At 38.0% G+C, this 24,173-nt stretch overlaps 1 protein-coding gene across 1 annotated transcript in view; it reads right to left on the reverse strand.

Annotated features, from left to right (window-relative positions):
- HECW2 (HECT, C2 and WW domain containing E3 ubiquitin protein ligase 2) overlaps window positions 1-24,173 on the reverse strand; it is a 114,742-nt gene that overhangs the window by 7,354 nt on the left and 83,215 nt on the right. Inside the window, exons 15-25 of the mRNA XM_009890155.1 lie at window positions 23,350-23,452; window positions 22,242-22,338; window positions 19,363-19,446; window positions 16,167-16,276; window positions 12,083-12,203; window positions 9,862-9,975; window positions 5,996-6,148; window positions 3,820-3,918; window positions 1,970-2,099; window positions 1,228-1,374; window positions 459-573 (exon numbers count right to left, since the gene is read on the reverse strand). Coding sequence (XP_009888457.1) covers window positions 459-573; window positions 1,228-1,374; window positions 1,970-2,099; window positions 3,820-3,918; window positions 5,996-6,148; window positions 9,862-9,975; window positions 12,083-12,203; window positions 16,167-16,276; window positions 19,363-19,446; window positions 22,242-22,338; window positions 23,350-23,452 — 1,273 coding nt within the window. The remainder of the gene's footprint in view (window positions 1-458; window positions 574-1,227; window positions 1,375-1,969; window positions 2,100-3,819; window positions 3,919-5,995; window positions 6,149-9,861; window positions 9,976-12,082; window positions 12,204-16,166; window positions 16,277-19,362; window positions 19,447-22,241; window positions 22,339-23,349; window positions 23,453-24,173) is intronic.

Consider the following 24,173-nt stretch of genomic DNA (forward strand, 5'->3'; position numbering starts at 1 on the left):
GTATCTAAAGCTACAAGTGATGCTGCAAACAATGCTGCAACCATCTCTTCTCAAAGTAGTTCCCGTATCTTCCATTGTTCTTAAATTAGCTTAACTTCCAGCCTGTGGTCACTGGGATTACTTCTAATTCCCGTCCACTCTGAGAGTGGAAAAGAGGTAGATCCTACTAAGAACGGTTACCACTTCCATTTGTCTCCAGTGTCTGGGTGGTACTCTACTAGTGTGCAGGTGAGCACAGTACTTTCTGTGGAGAAGACTGATGCCCAGACAAAAACAGTAAGGGGAAGCAATGAAGCAAATTAAAACGGACAAATTACCGCCTCCTAACACAAATTTAACCACAGAAATTCAGAAGATACTAAAAGATGTATCTCATGTGATTGTTCTTTAGTGTCTCAGAAATTGGTTAATTCCAGGCCCCCCAACACTGTCAGTGAACAATTCAAAATTAAGGTTACCTCCTCTATACTCTGTATTATTTCTCCAATCGCTCAAGTCAATTTCTGCTGTTCCAGCTATAACTAGTTCCAGTTCTCTGGCGTCAAACACAGACACGAGTCTCGCATCAACTACCTATGAAAGGAAATAAAATGCATAGCACCATTTCTTCATGTATTGATTTTTGCCTCCCCATAAAAGGCTTGTCTGCTACTAAGACATTTATCAGGTAACATTTCTCTCACAAATGGAAAGAATTAAGTTTTTTTTCTTATTAAAGGCAAATAAATGTACTTTTTCTTACACTGAAGTTCCATTCAGTTTCATTAGAGGATCACAGTGATTGAGAGTTTTATTGGCAAATAATATCAAATTATTTCAGGACAAATTAAGTTCAATACATTGAATTTAATTGTCCATGTTAAAACAGGTAAGAGAGAAATACCTTAAAATACACTTAGTCTACTGTGTTACACTGAGTACGGCATGCACACAAAAAACCCTCAAAGGCCCAATAAAGAAACAGATGAGTCAATTTAGCAACCATTCACTGCTAATCATACAAATAGTTATCAGTGGTATTTTCCAGTTTAAAGAAGATATAGACCCATAGTGTTTAAGTCAATGACTCATAATGATACACACACACCCCCCCTGATACCTGTAAAGACACTTCTCATTATATATGCATCTGCTTTTGGGGACTCTGTATTTGGGAAATGCGTATGAGGAGAAAAATATTTTGGGAGGATAAAGAAAGAAAGTAAATTTAATTTTGGAGTTTTTTACCTCATAGAAACCACGAACTAGACTTTCTGTTTGTTGTACAACTCCCCTCTCAATTCGCCATTTCACCATTCTTTCTATATATTCTTTCTTGTTCTTTTCAGTGACTGGGATGTTGGCACCTCCTGGCTTTAATTCCCGTTCTGTGATCTTGTGAAAAAAAATGACCAAGTGACAACACAGTATTATAAAGACAAAAGAAAGGATTATAATAATTTAAACTTTTAAGTTGAAGTAATTCCTCAAAAGCACTAGTCAAGTTTAGCAAACTGGAATATGTGAAACGAGAAAATGTAACAAATCTTTTTTGGGGATAAAATCATATTTAAAATCCCATTTAGTCTGAAGAATCTTCATATTTAGGATGAAGAATAATCTGAGAAGAAGAAACAATCCTTGCAGTGATTAAAGTAGCGAAGTCTTCTAAATAATATCGTAACAAAGGTGTTGTAATACCTTTGAACACTAACTCTGCTGTAATTAAATTCAGGTAAACTACCTCCAGTAGAGCAATCCAAAATTTTGATATTTCAGATAGTCTGCAGAAAATCTCCTTAACCAGAAAGACATGTTTGACCAGTTACAAATAATAGTTTCTCCTTAGATTTTAACATTGTTTTCACCAACCAGAATTTTATAAAAACAAGTTAAAATCAGTGTAGAATGACAATCATTCTTCTGTCCAAATAAATGTTTATCTAGCAGTAGAATACACAAAGGAAATTAAATTAAGAATCTTGCACACCTGCCCAAAAACTTCTTCATTTACAGTAAATGTGAGATCTAGGATATCATGTATATCATTGTCTTTCATCCACTGCAAACTCTGGTGAAACTCCTCGTCGAGATATTCCAGGTCACTCAAGTCACAGAGTCTAGCATAAACAAGAAGAAAACACACAAATACAGATGATGGTGGTAGTGTGTGCTCAGTAACTAAGCTCAGATAGGACAGTCCTGAAAAACAGACTGAGAACGGGAGCCAAGAAGACACTACTTCAAATCTCTCTTTGCCTAGTAATAGCAGCTACTGTGTAACACAAAATAGTTTTGTTAATATACAGAACTCCAGCTTATGGGGAGTCTGTCCCATGTTTCCTGTGAATAATATTTTGGAATTATGAAAATACGTAGATTGAAAAGAAAAAAAATTCGAACCATCAGAAAGAAATAGTAAGTTGGTTTAAGAAGCAACTCTTATCCTTTTTGCTTATGCGACTACACTGCCACCTCTCTCTTCTTTGTGCAAAGAAGTCCGTTCAGACACTCTGCTTACCACAGAAATATCTTTTTACTTTTTCCCGTATTTCCCCTTATCCGATCCTTCTTTTTACAATTCCAGCCTGTAAGCCAGCTGCCCCTTGCTGTCTTTAACAGCTATTACTCCAAGCTTTGAACACGTCAGCTGTTAATAATAGTTAATACCATGGTGGCAATTTCTGACATTCTTCTGAACTCCTTAAATCCTGTTCTGTGAAATAGGACACTAGGGCTGTTTATTAAGTAAGGTGCTGTTCAGCTGCTGAGTTCCCTGCCTGCTTCTATTCTTGGGTCTGTATAAAGTCAGGAGATAAGATCTGTATTTTAGTTGGACGCTCAAGTGTAGTTTGAGTGATGTCCTGCAGTAACAGCCCCTACATCAAAGTTGATAGATTGGGCACAATGTCCTATCTGCAGAGGTAGTCTGGATGGCTCATCAGTTCCCAGGGAAGTGAAGGCCCAGGGCTTAGATGGAGAAGTTGCACAAATTAGGCTGCGTACAAAGGCGGTCACGCCATAATTTTTAATTTTACTGTTTAGAGAACCCCCAAGTTAAACAATGAATTTAATTTGGCAGTCACACAATACTGCTATTAAAGTCCATTTGGGGTAAGTCCTCCTTCTTATTAAAATGATTCTGTTAGCATTTAGGTACTTTTGAAATGTATGTGCCACAGGAATGGATGCATTACTCCACACTACTAGAATGTATGATGTTTTATACAAAAAATATCCTTCCAGACTTCTCAAAAACAGCTTTCAAATGGAGGACAAAAAGTAAAGCACCTTAAGTTCATTAGGTCTTAAGTTCCAGACATGCTAAGCAAGTGCAGCTCTCACTGTTTCAGCAAGAACAGTAGTAGTAGTTCTGAAAACAAAGTCTAAAGTGTATCAAAGTAAAGCTCCTCAAAATGGAGATTTGCAACAATCAGTCTACCAAGAATGGGTCCTGCAGTCTGAGTTACGACGTGATTCATATCCTATCCTGTGAGTTGTTACAAGACAAGTGAATAAGAACTCTATTAATATCTGGACTAAAACCACAGCATTTCATTGTACCACTTCAAATGTAAGATTTCGTGGAGGAAAGCTGATAACATGTCTAAAACAAAACATGAGGTTTCTATACTGACAGAAACAACACTCTGAGTTACTCAGTAACTGGCTAATAACCGTAAGAGGAAACAAGTAAACTGGATTGAAATGAAATGATTAAGTTATAAATAATGGCCTCCCTTGTTTGACGATAAACCATCGTAATTTGTCCATACATAAAATGGCATCGCCCATGGGGAAGGAACCAAACAAAAAAGGAGACAGAACAATTCTACTCACATTCGGAGGAGGGCTTTATAAAAGGGTCGTGTAAAAAAGGCATCTAGCAAATACTGATGTATCAGAGCAAGACCAAGAATTCGACCACTAAACCTGAACCTGGAAGAGAAAGAGTTACAATCATTATACTGAAACTTTGTGGTTTGTACACTGCTCTGTCATCAAAACTTACATAGATTTCCAAACAGCATTTTTAAATCAGATAGCTATGTCTAAATTGTGGTATTTTCTTGGGTTTTTTTTTGTTTTGCCTTTTTTTTTTTCTCTCTTGTGTTTCTTTTACATTCTTAGTAAGGCACAGAAAAAAAACACAAGTCTGCAGGGTGTGGAAAATCCCTCAGGTACCTAAGTTGCAACTTCTCAAAAATGTCAAATCCTTATTAACCCAATCAACCCCTTCCAGACTATCCTCTTTATAAAAGCTATCTTCCAGAATGGTAGCCACTGTCTGTTTTCTTCACACAGCCCATATAGGATTAACTTGTTTTCATGTTACTGGGAGGCCAAAGGTTCTTCTATCCTTTCCCAGCCTGACAGTTCTTGCTGTCTGTCTTTTCTGCTCCCTCTTCTGACTAGTGGTTATGGAGATATATATTTTTTTTCACGAACCATGGCTTGAAGCTTTTTTATGTACCACCATGCTCTCTCCAGTCCTATCTCAATGGGATCTAAATGATCTCCTCCTTTCCCCTCTCTCTTTCTTGCCCTATTATCTTGATTTTGTCAGGTGGGTAAGGAAGGTTGGGGGAGGGGGAGGGAGTTTGCTAGATTTGAGATCAGATGGCAGCAACTTTGAAATAGTAGGGTCTTTGCAAATATTCCCATGAGAATGAAGATCTATTGCGAAAAATCCTCCATGTCTCTGGAACTACATTTAAGTCTAGTGTTCTTTTTCAAAGAAAATAATGTTTCTTAAACATTCTGTTTATCCATCCTCAGCAACATTTTTCTTGGAAAGATTAGGCAGATTAGGCCTTTTATTATACCTCCCTACAGAGGGTTTGCAAGATGAGGATGTGACACGCACAGCCCTCTCCCTCCACGCATAACTGTGTGTCACAGCTGCATTTTCTGAATTCCCCCTGAGGCTGTACCAGACCAGTGCTGTCACTGGCACCAGCACTCCCAGAAAGAGAGGGGGTCACGCCTCCCTCACCCCCAAGGTCTCTGGTCCGGCACTGCAAAAGCCAGGGGTGAATACAGAATGTTGGCAGAAGCTGCACAGCATGGAGGGGTTTTTTTTCTCCCCTTTTTACTAGACCATTCTGTTTTTCCAAAACAGCATATGCCATCTATTACTGCAGTACTAAGAGTTCAACAGGTAGGTTGCTTCAACTAAACTAGATGCAGCCAACCATTTAATTTTCTGTATTTCAATAAATGAGATTCCTTTCTGATATTCATTCTTCACAACTGGCTTCCAATAAATAAGAACTCAGTACCTATCTGTCCTACATAGATGAACAGTTGCCATTCCATTATTACCATAATCCGACTACCTACCCAACAGAATTCTCTGTTAATATTCACAGCACAGCTTTACAGACTTATGGCGATGCCATGGCTTACATCAACTGAGGGTGGTTTAAACTGGCTTATAATTGTGAAAATGGGATTAAGCAAAAATCCTTTATAACTATTTTAAAAGTACGTGCGTATGTACAGACTCTGCTTAAGACCTATGGAACCAGCAGTCTTCCCCCCGCTCCCAATTAAGATACCTCCATAGATTTCCTTCCAGTACATATGTTGTTTTTTTTCCACTGAGGAGACCTCTGTACTCTTTAGGAAGACTCAAACAAATTACATACAGTAACACTTGTTCGAAATCTCCCTTAATCTCCTTAGTTGACAAAAAGCCAGTATTTAATTATTTTTTTTTAATGCACAAAAGGCTAATATTGCTTTCATGAAATGACTGCTAATGTACAAGAAATACAGTGTTGTGCTCTGAGACAATCCCATGTTACACGTTCCAAATCACAGTTTTGCTGACCTTGTGAGAAATAAGAACATTTAAAGCCACAAAAGAAAACAAATCAGGAAAGTTTAAAGAAATGCAATTATTTTGCTGCTGGTTAAAAAGATCAGATTCCGTGTAATATGTCTGAGCATATATGAGCAGTAGGAACAACAGAAAAGATATCTGAAAAACAAAAAGAAAAAGAATTCTTACCACTCATGGTGATTGTCTACAAAAGCAGACATGGGACTTATTTGTACTGTATAGGTATCATTGGCTGAATATTCAAACAAACCATAATACGGATTGAAGAGCTCTCTAGACACCAGGAAAAAAAACTCTCTTGAAGGTCCACTGTAGTCCAACCTTTAAAGAGAAACTTGACATTACTATAAAGCGTTCATTGTGTGCAAAGAAACGCCTTTTGTGAATCCACATTTGTTATGCTGTATTTTAATTAAATTTTCATAAGATTTTAACCAGAACCCTTATCCTGCAGATTGCTTAATGCCAAGGTATGTGAAGTCCTCATGGGGCTATTCTGAAATGGAATGGCTTGGAGGACTGTAATGAAGTGCTCTATGCGGGCTGCTCTCATCAAAAATTTTGGCTCCAGCTGTAATGGCTTCTTTGCTACAGGAATATTACCAAATAATTGGGGGCAGGAGGGAAGGCGGGGGAGAAGGAAACATGAAAAGAGCCAACGTTAGACCTATCTGCATCTGACAAATTAAGAATGAAAATGAACAATGATCATATTTTGTCTTTGCAGATTTGCAACAATAGGACAATTTGAAGGATAATATTTCTGGTTTGTTTCTGCAATATAATCTGAGATTACTTCAGTGATTTATCTTTCTTGGTCTAAATTTTCTTGTCTGTCTTCCAAACTTGAGTGCATTTAAATGTCTTTTGGAGACTGCATTTCCTTTGGTTCGGGGTTTTTTGTTTTGTTTTGTTTTTTTTCTATTTCAAGATTCCAGTACTAATGAACAAGGAATCTAAATAACCCCTTCTTCCTGAATCATTAACAAACTCATTGCTGACAAAGCACTGAGACTGAATTTTGACATTACGCTGCAGGTCAGCAGTGAAATGATTTAAGTACGAAGTTAATGCTCAGGTAGAGTTGGAAACCAGAAAATTAGAGATTTTCCTGTGGGGAAAAGAGATTATTAGAATCCTAACAAAGAGTTATAAAGATCTATCTTCAATAGATTGAAGATTTCATAGTTGACTTTTAAGAAGGTATTGGTTTAGTATTAAGACAATGCACAGACAGAAGTATCACAGAGAAGGTCAGCTTCCACACAGGACTTCTGCTACTAATGTTTTGGCTCATGACCTTTTACGAAAGACAAACATAGATGAGGTATGTTTTTGAGGATGAAGTTGTCAGGAAAGTAAAGGCTAGGTACCATTATCAAGTTGAGGACAAAGCCTCTTTCATCTGCTGAATAAAAAACATTTTCCCTTCAGTCACTTGGAAACACTTCACTTCTGTTAAGCTTCAGAAGTGAAGTACTGAAACAGATCTTTACCCTGGCAAGAAGGGCAGATTCCATCCTCAAATTGCAGAAAACGAAACAAAACAAAACGGTTTGGTATCATGGACAACTGTTGGATCTTAATCTTGGCACAAATAACAGGATCAAGTAAAGGGTCATCTGGAAGACTCTTGAAAACTTCTGGGATAATCAGACTCACTATGAAATCTTAAGATAGAATACAAACTATGTGCTTGACTACCAGCCATTTCCTACAGATCCTTTGGTACGCAAAGTTACTGTGAGTCACGTTAAATAAATCAATCATGAGAGTCCTGCACTGCCAGTCAGATTTATCCCACAATTAAAGGCTTGGCACAAGGGTGAGAAAACTTCATACAAGAGGTATGCAACCACACAACAGCTGCAACTGTGGGGCATTTGGGTATTCAGGAGTAGAGTAATATGTTGTTGGCAACGTGACTAATGTCTCCTAGGAAGCACCATTAATACTTCAGATTTACCACTCTTAAATGCAAAGCGGCTTCTGCTAATAGTTAATAGAATTTAGGGCAAATAACTTTAAAGAACCATATTCTTGGTATCAGAATTTTCTTCATTTATCACCACATGAACTATGAATGTAAAAACATTAAACTAGCATCACAATTGCATGACTGTAGAAATTGAAGGTTCAAGGAAGATACCAAACATTGAGACTTATGATAAAAATCATCTGCAATAACTATGCCTGAGCTGTTCCACTTACTAATTTGTACACTAATATATCAATAGTTACTAAAATCTTTTAAATTGTGAGGATTTCATTACCCATGACTTTAAGACTTACACCTCTTTACCAAGAGGAAACAAAATGCAAGAGCAAACTCCCACTTAAAAACTTTAGAAAAAGGAAAAGGAGGAGCAAATAGGAAACAATTAACTTTCAGTATTCCTCCTCATCATCGTCCTCCTCGCCTCCACCCTGACCTGTCTTTCTACACCTAGCCAAATAAATAGTTTGATATGATACACATCCTTGCACCATCTCTGATGAAACAATACTGTTTGCACACATCCTTTCTTCATTCAAAACACACATTTGTAAATAGAGAATTGACGTCATTTTAATTTGACTTCGCTCTTAATTAACTCATTCCTTTCCATTAAGAAGAGAGTCTTGTGTAAAGCTGGATATAATGGGAACAGGATGTGTCACCCCCATTTCCAGGTCACTCTTCATCTTGCTGTACTGAGTGATGAAATGCAAAAGCCTGACGTCTGATGAAAGGAGACAGTCTATCTGGATCAATCTCTATCTCACGTATGATTTTAAAATTTTCCCTTTCATTTTTAAATCTGAGTCAAGGTTGTAGCTGTGAAAGAAAACGCTGGTAGGGCTGTGTAAGACAGACCTCGTTCCTGCATCCCCACCCAGCTCTGTCAATATAGTGTAATCTCATCCTGCACCAGCCTTGTCATTCCAGTTCTGAGTTTTTCCTCAGACAGCATGGTGATATTATTTACATGAACAAGTCCACACTTGGCTCTCAGCTGTCAACATTTTTTATTTTAAGACTTCAGTGAGTCCTTATTAACACTAAGCACTTCAGGGTGAACTTTAAACAAACAACAGGATTTAGGGGTTTTCAAAGACAGATTAATTTTATCTAATCTTGTATGAGACGTTTCTATTACAACTTTGCTATTTTAAAGACTCGCACATCGCATGGCAATAATGCACATTACACCATTCCCAGAGCTCTGTGCTGCAGTTTCCTGAACGTCAAGGAATAAAATTTTGAATGTATTTACAAATACATTCATGAAATAATATCAATAGAAATATTTGTGCCTAAGTCAGTAGGCTTGAAGATCTGACAAAGGGGTCAAGAGACGAAAGAGGCAAGTAGTACATTGTTCCAGTTTCACTTGCAAAGAAAATCTAACCACATCTTGCTTTGCGATGCACATCTTGCAACCTGTAACGCATTAGACCTTCATTAGACACAGACAGAGCATCCTCTGAAGCGAATTTGAAACGTCAGGAATATTTGTGTTTATTTGACAACTAGCAACGGCCTCGTTGCTTTTATTTGTGACGCAGGCCCTGGCCTGGAGAGGCAGTGAGCACCTCCTGTAGCACTGAGGGCTTTCAGTTCCCATTGCCTCAGACAGCAGTTGAATTAAGGATTAAGCCTGTAGCCTACTCTTGAAGCACCCTCCCTCCAACAAATGGCAGCTGTCTTTTAACAAGCACTGGAGATAAAAATGTCAGCTCTGAGAGAAAAGAAATATGAATAACACAAGAAAGTTGTTTGTTTTTTCTTTGCTTTCCCAGCAACATTCTGAAACACACACCAACTATTGTGAAAATTCACATGAACACATGCATTACTTCTGCAAAGGCAGGATACATTACATTTCACAATGCCTAAAAAGTCATCTTGAACAGCTGTATGTTCTAGGCTTATGTATGTGGCATTTCCTGACTGTAATCCTTCCTCTTTTCACTCTAGACCACAAGAAGTTTGGTGAAACAGCAGCTGCAAGACACACTGAGTTTTGAGGTTACTTCCCTGTTCTACTCACCCTTCTTCCCCAACAAACGTGACATAGAGTTTATTTCTCTGCAGGTCTTTTCTTGAGTAGCCCATGATCTGGTTAAAGGCATCTTCTAGCAAGTGATCTCTTCTGATGATTAATCTGAAGAGCAAAATAATTTTGAAACAGCAATTTGTGAACATGAACCGCAATTGGAAACATCTATTTACACTGCAAGGCGACAGGGTGACTTCATAGAGATACAGGTTTCTGCTGGATAATTTGATCCAGATCAAGCAGCTTCTGTCTGTTAGTCTATCTCCCTCAAGAATCTACTTTAGATTTCAATAAAATGTCTTTCACACAAAGAAATGTAGTTTTGTTTCTTCTACCCTGGTTCTTCCTTAAATTAAAGGCTTCAATGGGAAAGGTCCCGAAGTAGGCATTTTCACCAAATTTAAAATCCTTTTGTAAAGCTGGGCCTCTAAATCAGTCTTACTGTAAGCAAGAATCTAACCTTTTATGTAAAAATCAATCTCTTAACAAGCAAAAAGATAAAACCATGGGAAAGGCACTGAATGGTAACTTCAGAATCACATATCCCTACTCTATCCCCAGTGTAAGTGTGACAGGACAAAAAGTCTAGGAATGGCAATTGTTTGTCGAAAACCAGACCGACGCATTGCATGTGAAAACATCATGTACCTTCTAAAAGAAAATTGTGAAAGTGAGGAAGTGTCATAAAGATCTAAAATAAGAGGTGAAAGAATCCTCCTTACTTAAACTTTTTATCTTCTGCCAAAAAAACTATGTTTAATTAGTTTCCTGAAACTTAGCTTGCTTTATATTCAAATAGTGCCTTCTGTGTGCATTTCATCAGTCAGTCAGACTGAAGCTGGGAGCTGCTGCCGCCCACAGAGAGGCAGCTTACCCCTTCACACAGTCTCCTGCAAAGCCCTTGCTGGCCTTACTGCTTGTGCAAAGATCAGTCAGTGATCGCACTGTGCGATCCCGCAGAGGACACAGAAGCAGAGAGGCCAGGAACTGGCAAGGTACCTGGGCAACAAGAGGATCCAGGCAGTACGGAAGTTGTACTGGGGTCCTGGTTTGAAAAAAGGGAACAGGTCAGTGTATGCCTGGGAAAGGAAGCCAGAGAAACCTTCTATTAAAAAAAAAAATCAAGCTGTTGTTCTGCTTAAAAATCCAGTGTGATGGCAAATAGGTCAGGAAAAAAAGGTGCAAGAAATGTAATGGATCTTACATGTAGCAAATGCCATCCTCTTCTACAAGCTATTTGCCTAAGCATTCATGACAAAACTTTCACAGATTAAGCTTTAAGTGTTTATGATTTCATTACATTATAGGCAGACGATGACCAACCTCTGCCTCTTAAGACTGTGTAAACAATACCATTTTAATCCCATTTCAGTTGTGGAAATAACAAGCTCACATAAATTAAATCTGACCTCTGCACAAATTCCTGCAAAATGTGAGAAGTGACTGACTGGGGGAAATTTAAATAATATAAAATCTACCTCCCTATTCTAACAGAAGAAATGGTTAAAAAAAGTTCTAGTGCCTCATGGCTACTGTGAGAGTATCAAACTATGGTAGTTTGACAGCTGGCACAAGACTTGGTAATTTACAAAATTATGAAAGTATCTTATGATGATGATCCTTAGCATAACAGTATGTAATCACATGATTATCAAATAAATGAAGGAGGGAAGACCACACTTCAGGCACTCTAGCGTTCAGAGTGCTGAAGTAAAAATACGAGCAGTTTTTAAGGCTATCCTTACAATTTAATAACATTTAATTTTATAAGTCCTCTTTAGTAAAGAGGACTGTGATACCAACACAGACAATGACATAAAAAGATATGCCTATCTATTTCTTTTTCAGTGGAAAAAGACATGAGAAAATGTAACTGTTTATATCATAGCAATTGCTATAGTGGAAGAATTCAGATGCCTCTTGTTCTTCCTGTCTCTTCTCAGAGTGCTTTTTGGCACTGAATTGGTAATACTGTTTGTAGGAAAATACAGTTGGAAGAAACATAGAAAAGAAGTGCTCAGAACTTGCTGTATCCTCTGCTATGAATCACACGCTGGCACTAAGTCTTTTATGACAGGCTTTGTATTTCCAGAAGTGCAAGGGGTAACCATAACATCTGCATTCCTTCTAATGGGAAGAAGGCTGTAGAAGTGCAAGGCAAAGGCAAGCTGCCTGAGAAACAAATCCAGTTTCATGAGATTCTTCAACATACTTCAGTTTCCCTGGGCCTTGTCCATATCCTTTAGTCTCCAACTTCCTGTAAAAGTTCCTCAGTTTGGCTTCAAAATCTCTTTTGTAAGGAGCTGGAGCTCGGGCATTGGCACGCTGAGTACCTGCAGGAAGCAAAATGCAAAGAATGAGCCGCAGTGATATGAAATAATTAATGTCCCACCCTCTACTGAAAAAGACTCCTTAATAGCAAAAGGCATGGTATGTGTTTGGTTTAGTCACCTTTATAAAGAGTAAAAGCTACATATTTTCAATTCTGCTCTGCGTCCAAGACTATTTGGTTGCTCATTTCCAATAGTATCATCTTTCTAAAGTCAGTCTTAAAAGAGCAAACCCAGGTCAATGCAAAAGGTGGATTAAAAAAACAGCACAATCAACTGGAAAGACTTAACTTTTGTTTGTCAAGCACACTTTACGTATAACTTTTAAAATAGCTCATGCAATGAATGTTCTGTTGTGTTCTGGTTTTAATATTATCAGGAAAAACAGGAACTCAGAAATGAAGCATATACAGACTGTGCTCTGCTGTGCCCCTGTTGAATACATCAAGCTGAAGAAGGAAGACTTTTGGAAATTCACTAGTGGAAGTTTTTCCTTGGGGGAGTAAAAGGAAGAAAAATATTGGAAGAATGGAAAGACTACCAAATTTAAGTTTGTGGAACTTTTCACATGTGACTGCAGGAACATACATGATGGTCATCTTAGTGAATTTATTTTTGAAAAACTGGTTTTGAGGGTCAATTTCTTAAAAGCAGGGAGAGATGAGATCTGTATGCCAAAAAAATGGCATACTCCCACATCTGCATGCACAAGTCTAGTATATACAAATTAGGTATTTAGTCTGATCTATTCTGAATATTACAACCATTAGAACTTCCACTGCCCTCCTGACCAAATTACTTCAATTGATTTGACTGCAAGACAGTGTGCCAAAGAGACAGTTCATCCTAGCCCTTTTATGTTCCTCTTCTCACCCCTAGTTTTTATAACATTAAATTCCTCCCCTGCATGCCTGTGTAGACATCCCCCACAAAAACCTCAGAGGACGCTTAAAGTTTCTCATGCCCTACAGTATACATAGGTTGCCAACTACTTATCTGCAACTGGTGGTCATCTAACAGGCCCATAATGCACTGGAAATACAAATGAACAGTTTAGAAGCACATATATGTAGACTTCTGTCTTTTAAGTGACAATCAGTTCCTTATGTGAGTTTTCTTTTGGCTCCTTGTAAGAAACTAAGCCAATACAGAAACATTTATTGCTACTATGGGCGAAGGCATGAGAACGCAACATTTCAGGTTATGAGAGAACGTGTATCCGTTTGGCCTGTGGGCAGAGACCAGGGGAAAAGAGAACAGCTTGCTTAGCCACAAAGCATATGGGTCTGACGGCAAAGGCGATGAGCGCATCCTGCGGAAGTGGCTGCTGGAAGAAGCTGCAGAGTCGATCTCTCTGCAGAGATCAGAGAGAGAACAAGCGAGATCAGTATTAACGCTGAATGCCACTTACAGGTCTTTGAAAGACCTGTCTGACCAGAAAGACACTTGACACTTGTTCTAGGCTTAAAGTGATGCGTGGGAGGAATAGAAAGTATCAGGGAATTCTCAGAGCTCCAATGGGAACATGCAGGACCCCTCTGGAAAAATAAATCACGGTCATTGATTAATCTGTTGTTGTTATCCTCTTTTACTGAGAGCACCAAGGGCTTCTAAAGGTATGCTCAACTAAGTTCTCTAGAAAACTTACAGAAACTTGAAACCGTAAACAGCCTTTTAGTTATTGGCCTTTTCCCCCTACTTCGTTTATTTCACTGTGGGTCAAAGTAGGTACAAAAACATAGTCACCAAAAAATAAAAGCATACTTTAATCTTAAGCCCTGAAGGAAGCTTTTGCTGGGAGATACTGCAGAACACAAACCTGGTAACACATTAATTCACGGTTCAGAAATCAGCAGTATATTATTCTGTCAGCACATGACAAGTCCCCATTGCAAATCAGATGCACATGCCAAGAAATTCCTGGGCAATTATAGTGATTACTTCCGCCTTGGGAACAAAAGATGTTAATGGAAGAGCTAAAAAATGCCAGTGATGTGATAATCATATTTGGTTTTCAAAGAGGTTATATTCTAAAGCAGATATAAAGAGTAGCTTCATGACTATTCATCTTTCCCAAAAGAGAAAGTACAACTGATTGTGACTGATCTGAACAATGGATCCTTAACACGCAGCCTCGTGCAGTGCAGCACAGCCAGTTTAGCTGACAAAAAACCCACAGAGCCTTCATAGAAATGATGGGCTATTTACAATTTCTCATCAAAAAAGTCATTTGTACACCAACACAAACATGCATACTCGCAGACTGACAGGGAGATTCAATGGTCTCTCTCTATTTTTCTAGGAAGTAGAAGAGAGATTACATTTTAAGGAGAACAGGACTAAAACTATCACTGTTCATCCTTTACAGAATGTCACATGTTAAAGTCTGAAAGCATTTTGAAATTACTTTGTGCAAGTGAAGCCCTGCCCAGCATGCTTTGGTGCATGTAGTAGTAATGAAGAAATTATAACTCAGAAAGCCAAAACTCTTTTTACTCACAAAAGACTGCCAAGTTTGCAGTTGGAAATAAGGTGCAAACATGCAGGTCTCACTCTTCCTTTTCTTTTCAAGAAAAGGAAACAGTTATATCTAAACTATATATATATATTGAAAATATAAATACTTGTGAGTATTATATTTTGCTGCTTTGCAGAATGCCATAAGATCATTAAGGTCTTCAAACAGTTTCTTCAAATAGGTCCTACAAAGGTCCTACGTCTAGCAGCAGGACAAGCTACCACTCAGGACATGTTTATGAATGGGTTTAATCTGGTTTCTTGAAAAGGCAAAGCTTTTTATGATTGTGGACTGGGAAATGCTCATAAAAATCACAGTACTTCTTCTGATAAAATTTTCTTGTTGTCTGGAACTACCTAGAGTTGCTTACATCCCAAATGTTCTCCATTTATCTATACCTTTGTTAACAAATTTGTAGAAATCCCCTTAAGCCACTTCCAATTTACTGCAGTGGTTTTATTTCACTTACTTATTATCTTTCTTGAGAAAACTGAGAATAGTGACATCTATAAACTTCAAATTGCTGTACTTAGCCTTCAGAGGTCAAATGGAACTTGTCATATTTGAAATAACTTAGTTCTGATCCACAACTTAGTTAACAGGCAATCAATTTCATTCCTTTCTGGCATGTGTATTTCCAGACAGCTGCAATATGCTCTCTTTTGAACTCATGTTAAGGGACAACAATCTGGCCTTACATAAAATTGTCACTCATTGCCCCACAGCCCCATTAACACTGGCATTTTAATGTACAGTTATTACATCTCATATTTTTAATTCTTTAGGCATCAGGATCCTGGCATGAACAGCCACTTAGTTGTTTCACATCAATGAAAAACAAGTTTGCATGTTTTACAAGTCAGAACAAAATCACAACCTCTGAAGTTGTAATATACCAATCTTTTCTACCGGCAAAACGTCTTGTGAGCCCAAGGCAAAGGTTCAAGTTTGACAGTCAAATGCAATCATACTTGTTGACTTTGCTCAAATATAGGACTAGATCTCTGTTGTTGCTGGAGCAACAGAACTTGGATCTTCAGAAAGGTAGAAAGTCATTACATGCAGCATAATGTAAATTAAATTATGGGACTGGCTCTACTGCAGTATCTTACAGATAGCATCATAACGGAAATGCTGCAGTGACAAGCTCACTGACCACTCAGAAGGTGCTTCAACTTCTGTAACTTTACCCATCTAAAAGTTGGGGATCGCAGAGGGGAATAGGTTATACTTTCCAAATAGCAGGTTCTTGGCTTTAGGTTGCCATGAATTTCAATTTGGAAAGCGAACAAAAAAAATAGTCAAACCATTTTTCTATTGTTTTTGTCTCTGACCTCAGGAAAGGACCAGGAGCGTGCTACCAAATTTACTGATCTGGAACTGGTCCTTACCAAGTATGAGACATGGTCTCGTATCGTCTCTGCAGAAGCTGTGCCTGAGCAACTTACCTGGAGAGTTCTGAGGCGAAGACACTGGCGAGCCTCTTGGGGACTGGCAATAACTTGGATGAAGTAAGGCATGTGGCGGCACATATGACATTATCTCCTCCTCAAACAAGCTGGTAAAAAGGACCAAATAAGAAATGTTTATTTGAATGAATGATGTTTTTCACTTTCTAGGAATAAATCTCTAGTTACTGCCTGCTTTCTTTCCACTATGCACACTTAGAGTGCTACAAAATATTTTCTTGCCGTTCCCTCAATCAGACCTTGAAAGTCTAGACCTGGAAAACAGTAAATACTACCTTTGTGGGACATTGCTGTACATAGCATGGTATTTGTTTTCAAGGTTAAAATATAATTAATCAGCTTTAAAATTTATTTGTTTGGTTTTTGGGGGGTGGGGGGGGTGGGGGGTATGTGATTTTTTAATTTTTTTTCTTTTTTTAAAACTTGTCTTCTCATGACAGGGGTGTCAATAACCTTAGTCACACTTTCCTGGAAAAAGATCTGCAACAATGCACGAAGACCAGGAACAGAGACAAACATTCTAAGCCTCCAGGATTAAGAATCACATCTGAACTTGTTGAGTGTATTGCATAGTAAGCTTGTTGGCACAAGTTACTTCCTTATTTCATCTTTAATACTAATACTGTTGCTGAACCAGGTATCACATCTAGTCTGTTCGAGTTATTTCATGCTTCATCTGTTATTGCTACATAACTTTTAAGAGAAAAACAATAAACATTTTGCAGCCTAATCACTGCATCTCTGTACATAGAGTATCTATATTAAAATTTCAGACTTTTCCCAAAATTGACACAAGCAAATCCAAAAATCGACAGAATATCTAATATCAGAATAGATCTGATATCAAAGCCTACATTGGATGTTAAACACTACGCAGATAGGAATAAACTGTTGAGATCATATATAAAATTTATTTTACAAAACTGAGCTACAGAAAGAATCACAAGCCAATCTTTTACTATAAAGCTCAACCAATGAAAGTAATGTTCAAATAAAAGATTTTTCTTACTAATTTTTTTCACTGAACAAATACCTAGAAAAATTTTTTGCATGAGATCTTTTTTTGAATGGGTATTTCCTGGCAGTTCTTTTTAAATTCATGGCCACGCGTTCTTTTCCTCCAAGTTACATTTTGATGCTGAAAATGTGATAAAGTATAAACCACTACTTCATTCTTGGATTAAATGAAGAGTTAAGATGATTATTTGGAAGAAGAAACTGAAAAAGTATTTTCTTCTTAACAGCTGAAGCATAATGTAATGCCATTCTTAGCATATTTTTTAAAATGTGATGCACTGTATCTCCTTCAGTCCCTAAACACATAGGGGTTTGTTTGTTTCTTTTAAGTTAGCCGCAACTTTATATTTACTGAAGCATGTGGAAAAAACATACAGTGTTCCCAAGCAATAAAAACATCAGAAACAGTAATTCCACCCAGTTATTTACTACATCTTAGAGTGCTCTACAGGGCAATTATATCTTCCTCCCCCCAGCTGAAGAAACAGAGGCATGGAAATGGGTACAGTCTTCCTCCAAAGTCACCCAACCAGCCAAGCTAGACACAGAACTCAGGTGTCCGGAGCCCCAGGAAGATTGAGTCACCACGATTAGAGCCCAGTTTTTTCAGGGTTTCATACAGAAGGGTCATGATGACACCCTGCTGGAAGATCCTGTTAGAAGTAAAAATCCACCGAGACTAAATAATGGTAAGAAAAGAAATTTCATCATCTCAGTACATCACTATTTTAACTTAGCCCACCTTTGAGTTTACACCAGTATTTAAGCACAATAAGCTCACAATTACTCAGTCCAGTTGAGGTTTAACATCCAACATTTTAAGAAACTGATGGATGCATAGATAACATTTTATCAATAATATGTCCTCAGGGCAATGGTAATATTAGATTATTAATAAAATGGGGAAAAATCCTCAAGCAATGCTTTTCAGTTAGGGTGGGTTTGTTTGTTTGTTTTTTAAGTAGGTTAAGGAAATAAAATCTGAATAATATAAACTTATTCTACGGAGCCACTGCTTACTACTTTTATCTTAAAAATTAGTTATACTGATTATTGCTTTTCTACAAAAGAAAGATTGCAATCAAAATTTTGAATTTGATTTATTTCCATTATAAGAATTATTTGCAGCCTTTGCTGTTAACAAAACACTAGAGGGAACAAAACCCAGTCAAAGAGCAATGATAAAAGCATTCATGCAATCTTTATTTGAAAACAAAGAGCTGAAGCCAGACTTTTCTGAGTAAAACTTGTGCCATCTCCATCCACTCTACATCAAAACAAAAATCTTTAAAGGTTTATTAAGGAACGATATTTGCATTTTTAAAAAGCTTCTGCATGGCTTTAAAATGAGATATTTTTTTTTGTAGCTGTAATTAATTCAAAGATTTAGGGACCAGAAAGGATTATCGTTATGCAACCTGATCTCAAAATACTACTACTAATGCCAATCCTATTTCACTAGATTCAATTTTAAATGTACTCGTGAATTTCTTGATGCACTTTTAGAACAGATGATAATACAATATGAAGATACAAGGGTTTAATTCTAGCAAAAAATCTGCCTGATTTTTTGAGTTAATTGCTTAAATGAAAAATATTAAAGAAGCAGCTTCCCACTTCTTGAACTCTGTAACAGTATTTCGTTTATTAAAGGGGACAATGCTTAACAGCACAGTGAAGAGGCAAGACATTAAGTAATAAAAACATATCTCATGTTTGAACATTCACAAATACAGACTTTCAAAACCACAGAACTAAAGAGATGCATTCTTGAAGCAGCAGAAGGCACATTCTTGCAAAGAGGTCTAAACTGTACCACATCTCCAAACATCAGAGCTGGATACAACAAGACAATCAAAGGTGGTCTGGGCAAACGCATATAAATCACGAGCACAGTGATCTTGCAGTAGCCTTTCCTCAGACAGAAGATCACATTCCATCACTCCTATGAAAAAATGTGACCTCTAACTACCATCTGGAAACTAAACATGTTGAAAATAAGAAATCTGACCCTTGAGTTGTAGCTCTCCCAGCTGCAAGTCCAAGTACTGAAAGGGAAATTATTAGGTCAGTAAATCAGCACACACTACTCACTGAAAGGCTCCTCAGCAGCTGCCACAGCAGATTCTAAATGTGCATCGAAAGCAGCAGTGCCTACCTGAGTAACATAACAAGGTCTGCATCGCTGGATAAACGCACCAACCCAGGTGTTCCCTCGGTCCGGATGAACTGGATCTTCTCCCTGTGTAAGCGAAAAAAAGAATTCCAAAATATCTTTTGCAAATAAGGCACCAATGTACACCACAGCAACAAGAAAAAGTACAGGGCATATCATAAAAACCTCTGGCTTATGCTTCTGTATTCCAGAAACCTTTTCTTTTCCCTGCCACACCATGTCCATGTGAGCAGGAAAATATTACAACCAAAAAGCTAATTTGCTCTGAGGAGTGATTCTCCTGTTGCACTCATCTCTTCCACGCTCAGGCTGCTTCAGATAGTACAGCCATCCAACCAGTAAAAAAAAATAAATTTTAAAAAAATCAGTCCTTCAAGCTTATGATAGCTGTGTCCCTGAATTCAAAGTAGGAGGCTGAGCCCTGTGGGAGGACATTACTATTCTGAAAGTGAAGTGTTTAAAGAGGTACTGTGGGTTTTTTTTGAACCTTTGTACAAATGCAAGCCATCCACTACAATGCACACCTGTGATTTTAAAAGAGGGGTTTTCGTGCCACACTGCATTTAAGAGATCTTCCAGAAAAACCCTTGTACTATTTCTCCCCCTCTGTCTCACCCAAGAACACACCCTTCCTCCCAGACCCAGTCTGGTCACTAGTGTAGAATCTATGCATCCTGAACTCTGAGCAGGATAGCACACAGGTTTTTAGGATCTGTATTGAATGTAATTTCTTGGCTGATTCCTGTTCTTTTTCTCATCAGAGTTTTTTCTTGCATTCTAAAATGGAAGAACATCCCTTTTATTTTCACTCTATCAGTACAAGGTACACGATGTTACAGTAGAGATAAATTCTAATTTGGCTTTACTCTTCAGGAGGAAAAGAAAACAAAAAACAAACCCATGGAGTAAATCTGTCCCAATTCCAAAGGAGAAAACTCCCAAACAAACAGAAAAGAACTCTACATAAGAACAGCAGCACTGGCTCAGTTCAGGGGTCCATCTACCCCACTGTCCTTTTAGCAACAGTGACAAGAAGGTCAAAAACAATCCATGCAATCGACGCTGTAACGAGGCTGCTGGCAGCTGCACACAGTTTAAGCCACAAGATGAATTTCTGGAACACATCATTTCACGCACAGCAGTTTCAACAAAAGGATCAAACCAAATTTCTTGCCATCTGTCTCTCAAATCACAGTTCATACAGACCTTCTCAAACAGCGGACCTACCATACATTCCCTGGTAACTTGCACTACGCTTACAGCATATTCAGGGGTGAAAAGAGCTTGCCAGGGTGGCAGTTGTGGCTGTAGCAGGAGTGTGTAATTCAGTGTTTCTCCATGAAGAGAGGTCCTGAAAGTCATCTGTGGTTGCAGCCAGTCAAGACTTGGGTTCAGCCTGGAAGCCCGGTGGTTCCACTAGCACAGCACTGAGCCAAAGCCAGCCTGCAAGCATGGCCCTAGAGAGCCCAGGGCAGGGACGTCTGGACACTTCCAGAGTCTAGTCCAATTTACATCAGTGCCCAAAGGGCAAGGTTTGAGGAAACAAATGGTGGATTACAAAATATATCTTAGCATTTAGTTGGCAGCAACACCAAGAACCAGAAGGACGTTTTCTGGGTTAACTAACGTCTGCGGCCCTCCAAATGAATGCAATCCATGACTTCTTGGGGTTACCAATGAGAGTTGTGATTTCAATAATAGTTTTTTACATATATGCCTTTTACCTTCTGTTAAGATATAAATTATGTTTCATGTATAATAGGTGCCTTTGTCTGAAGCCTTTTACATTATTTAACAGCTTCTCAGTTTCATCTGTGGTGGGTTGCAATAAGATTTGATCCTGGCTACATGCTTAGTAATAGTATGATAAATACAATGTTCTCCCTCCACCATAAAACCTCTGTACAACAATTTCCTACCTGTAATACACTTTCATTGTGTATTTTAATTGACCCTCAAACTCTTATCACATCTCTTCATTCTTTTTAGGAATGAGAAATAATTTTAGACAGAAAATGTAAGAGATCATTTCAAATTATCTCTGTCCTCTTCCACTGGTCAAATACCGATTTTCCTCCTCTCCCATGTAATAATCATAATAGTAATATTAAATATCATCATCATTCTACTTCAATTGCACTGAAGTCCTCAAAGAAATACATTACAGACAGTTGTGCTGACGACTACACTAAAAAATGACACAAGGAACACATAGCGTGGGATTTCACTTAGGTCTTAATTCATCAAGTGTTACAGCAACATCATTGGAGTTGCTTAGTCCCACAATGTGTGCAATAGACATGGATTCCATTAACTTGCTAAATCAGGGTCTTAAAAGACTAACTAGAAAAAATGAAATTGGGATTTTGATAAAAATATAAGAAATGTTGCTAAAACATCAGCTCTAGAAGAATATAGGAGAGGAATAATGGAAGGTCATTAGGTCAGGACAGCCCTTCTGTAAACGCACACTGAGAAAAGAAGAACACAACCAAATGCCCTTCTGCCTCACAGTGCCAGCTCTACACATACTCAAATGAACAGGCACATTTGCTGTGCCATCCAGCTGTCTTGGCACATTTTGAAGACATCAGCAAATCTCTTATGCCAGTTGTTCCAAACATTTTATTGTAGGTACCTTTACTTGGTAATAATACATTACCTCTGTTCTCGTAAACCTTATTTCAGGGAGTTACATAGAAACACAATAAACAACTACTTCCCACAGCTGTATGAGTATGTTTGAATATGCCAAAAGTCTACAGTCTGCTATGTTCCACTGCTAATTTTAATGAAAGAAACTAATTCTAATTAGCATTTTGTACTGAAATCGAAGTACCAGGCTTCACTAGTTTTATTACCTGAGTGAATGATTCCTGGTAAGATCTGGTTGACGCTCTTGTAGGATTTCAAAGATATTGGGCTGCCGCAAAAACGCGACGATCTTGTCATTGTAAGCTGAAAACATCAACAAAAATATCATGCTGAAACAAGGAGACACTAAAAGACAGGACTGTATCTGAGTTTTGAGCAACAATGACAGCAGACTTAATCTTCACAGTGTTAAGTTTAGCAGTATTGTGTTAACACTTCTTAATGTAACGCTACTGATTCTACTATCATTTAGGGAACAGCCTTCTTGATTATGAACCAAATCTGATTGGACTCACCCTTCCCACTGTCAACAGCTCTAATTTTGTTAGCAATTTTTATTATATTTTATCATTCACCCTCTTAGCTAAGTTCAAATTAGAATATTCATTGCTAGAATAAAATTGCAGGGAGCTTGGTTTTCACTGCACTGAAATCCATTCTCACATACTATGCCATCATTGGAAACACCCATATCAAATCCTCACTGATTGCTGAGCCTGCAGTGTATGCACACTGTGTCCGTGGCAAGGGGAAGGATTTAAATTAGCAGAGATTTTCAAGCAAACACACCACAGTACAAAGAGCCAGTTATAGTCAATCGGATTAATTTATCTTGATTTAGTACAATGTGACAGCTGTTAGATTCAATAAGCTAAATTCTGTTCTTGGTGGCACAAAAGTCAGTAACTTTGTGTGTATGTAACTGAGAACAGAAGTTAAGCTAATGACTAATTCCAAGCTGATTAACACTTTCTGGAATCCTGCCAAAGTAGATGCTCAGAAGTCGTACAAAAAATACTGGGAATACACCAAGTCCAATCAGGACACAACTTGGCTTCAACTCTTGCTGTCACCACGCAGAGTAAGTGAGCTAGGAAGGTAGAAGTTTTACATCAGTTATTTGGTTCTGCACAGACACTTTTGGTATTATTCCTGCAGGTTGCAACTGAACAACTGGGAAATGCCGATGGAGAGAAGTAATCGTAACAAATGATAACATCCACCCACCGCAACCAAATGAAAAACGCAGCAGTGCACACACAACACACACAGTCACGGCGAACTTCTCTGTAAAGAGGCTGTATGCTGACATACCCACTGGAACCACATCCTGGTACTGAGCTCTGCTGACTGTATTAAATGTGCTAGACGGTCTTGGCAAAACTGGTGGTCCTGTATGACGGGAGTCCTCTCCGACCTGAAAATGTTCAAGTAACCACAATGAGCATCTCTATGCCAGCATACATACTCGCGTACATAAAAGTGAGAATTCATATGGCTTAAAACTAAGCATGTAGGTAAATGCTTTGCTTGATCATCATCCCCAGTACCCACGGCAGCCGGAATCAGCCGGGTTGGATCTATTAATATAAAGAATCAAAACTGATTGAAAGTTTATTGCTATTTTGAAATAATAGTTCCATTCTGAAAATTGACCAAAAAAAAAAAAAAAAAAAATCAAACTGAGAATCCTTCAGAAGGTCTTTTGTACTTCAAAGGACATCTCTATCCATACTAAAGGTTCTGAAAAAATCAAATTCTGCTTCATTAGCACCTCCATTACCTCTGTGCATGAATGGGGTTTCACTAAATTTGAACCAGAAGCAAGTTTGTGGCTGAAGCAGGAGGATAAGAAGTGAGTTCACATTCAGACAAGGAAAACGAGTCCAAAACTGGTAAAAATATGTTAGTAAAATTGTTCTTATTTTTTTTGTGTTCACCTTCTGGGATTAAAAAATGTTGCATACGAACATTTTTTAGGGTACAACCACAATGTAACAACTGTTCCTGGTAGCATTTGTGATGTCAGGGCAACTTCTGCAGTTCTCTGTGTGCCGAGGCTTCAGTCATTTCTACAGTGTCAGTATTGTGTATTTTATCTGCATAAAATATTTTGTTCAACCTCTTTTTCATCCTGC

The sequence above is a fragment of the Charadrius vociferus genome, unplaced genomic scaffold (assembly GCF_000708025.1).
Source record: "Charadrius vociferus isolate BGI_N301 unplaced genomic scaffold, ASM70802v2 scaffold147, whole genome shotgun sequence".
NCBI lineage: Eukaryota > Metazoa > Chordata > Aves > Charadriiformes > Charadriidae > Charadrius > Charadrius vociferus.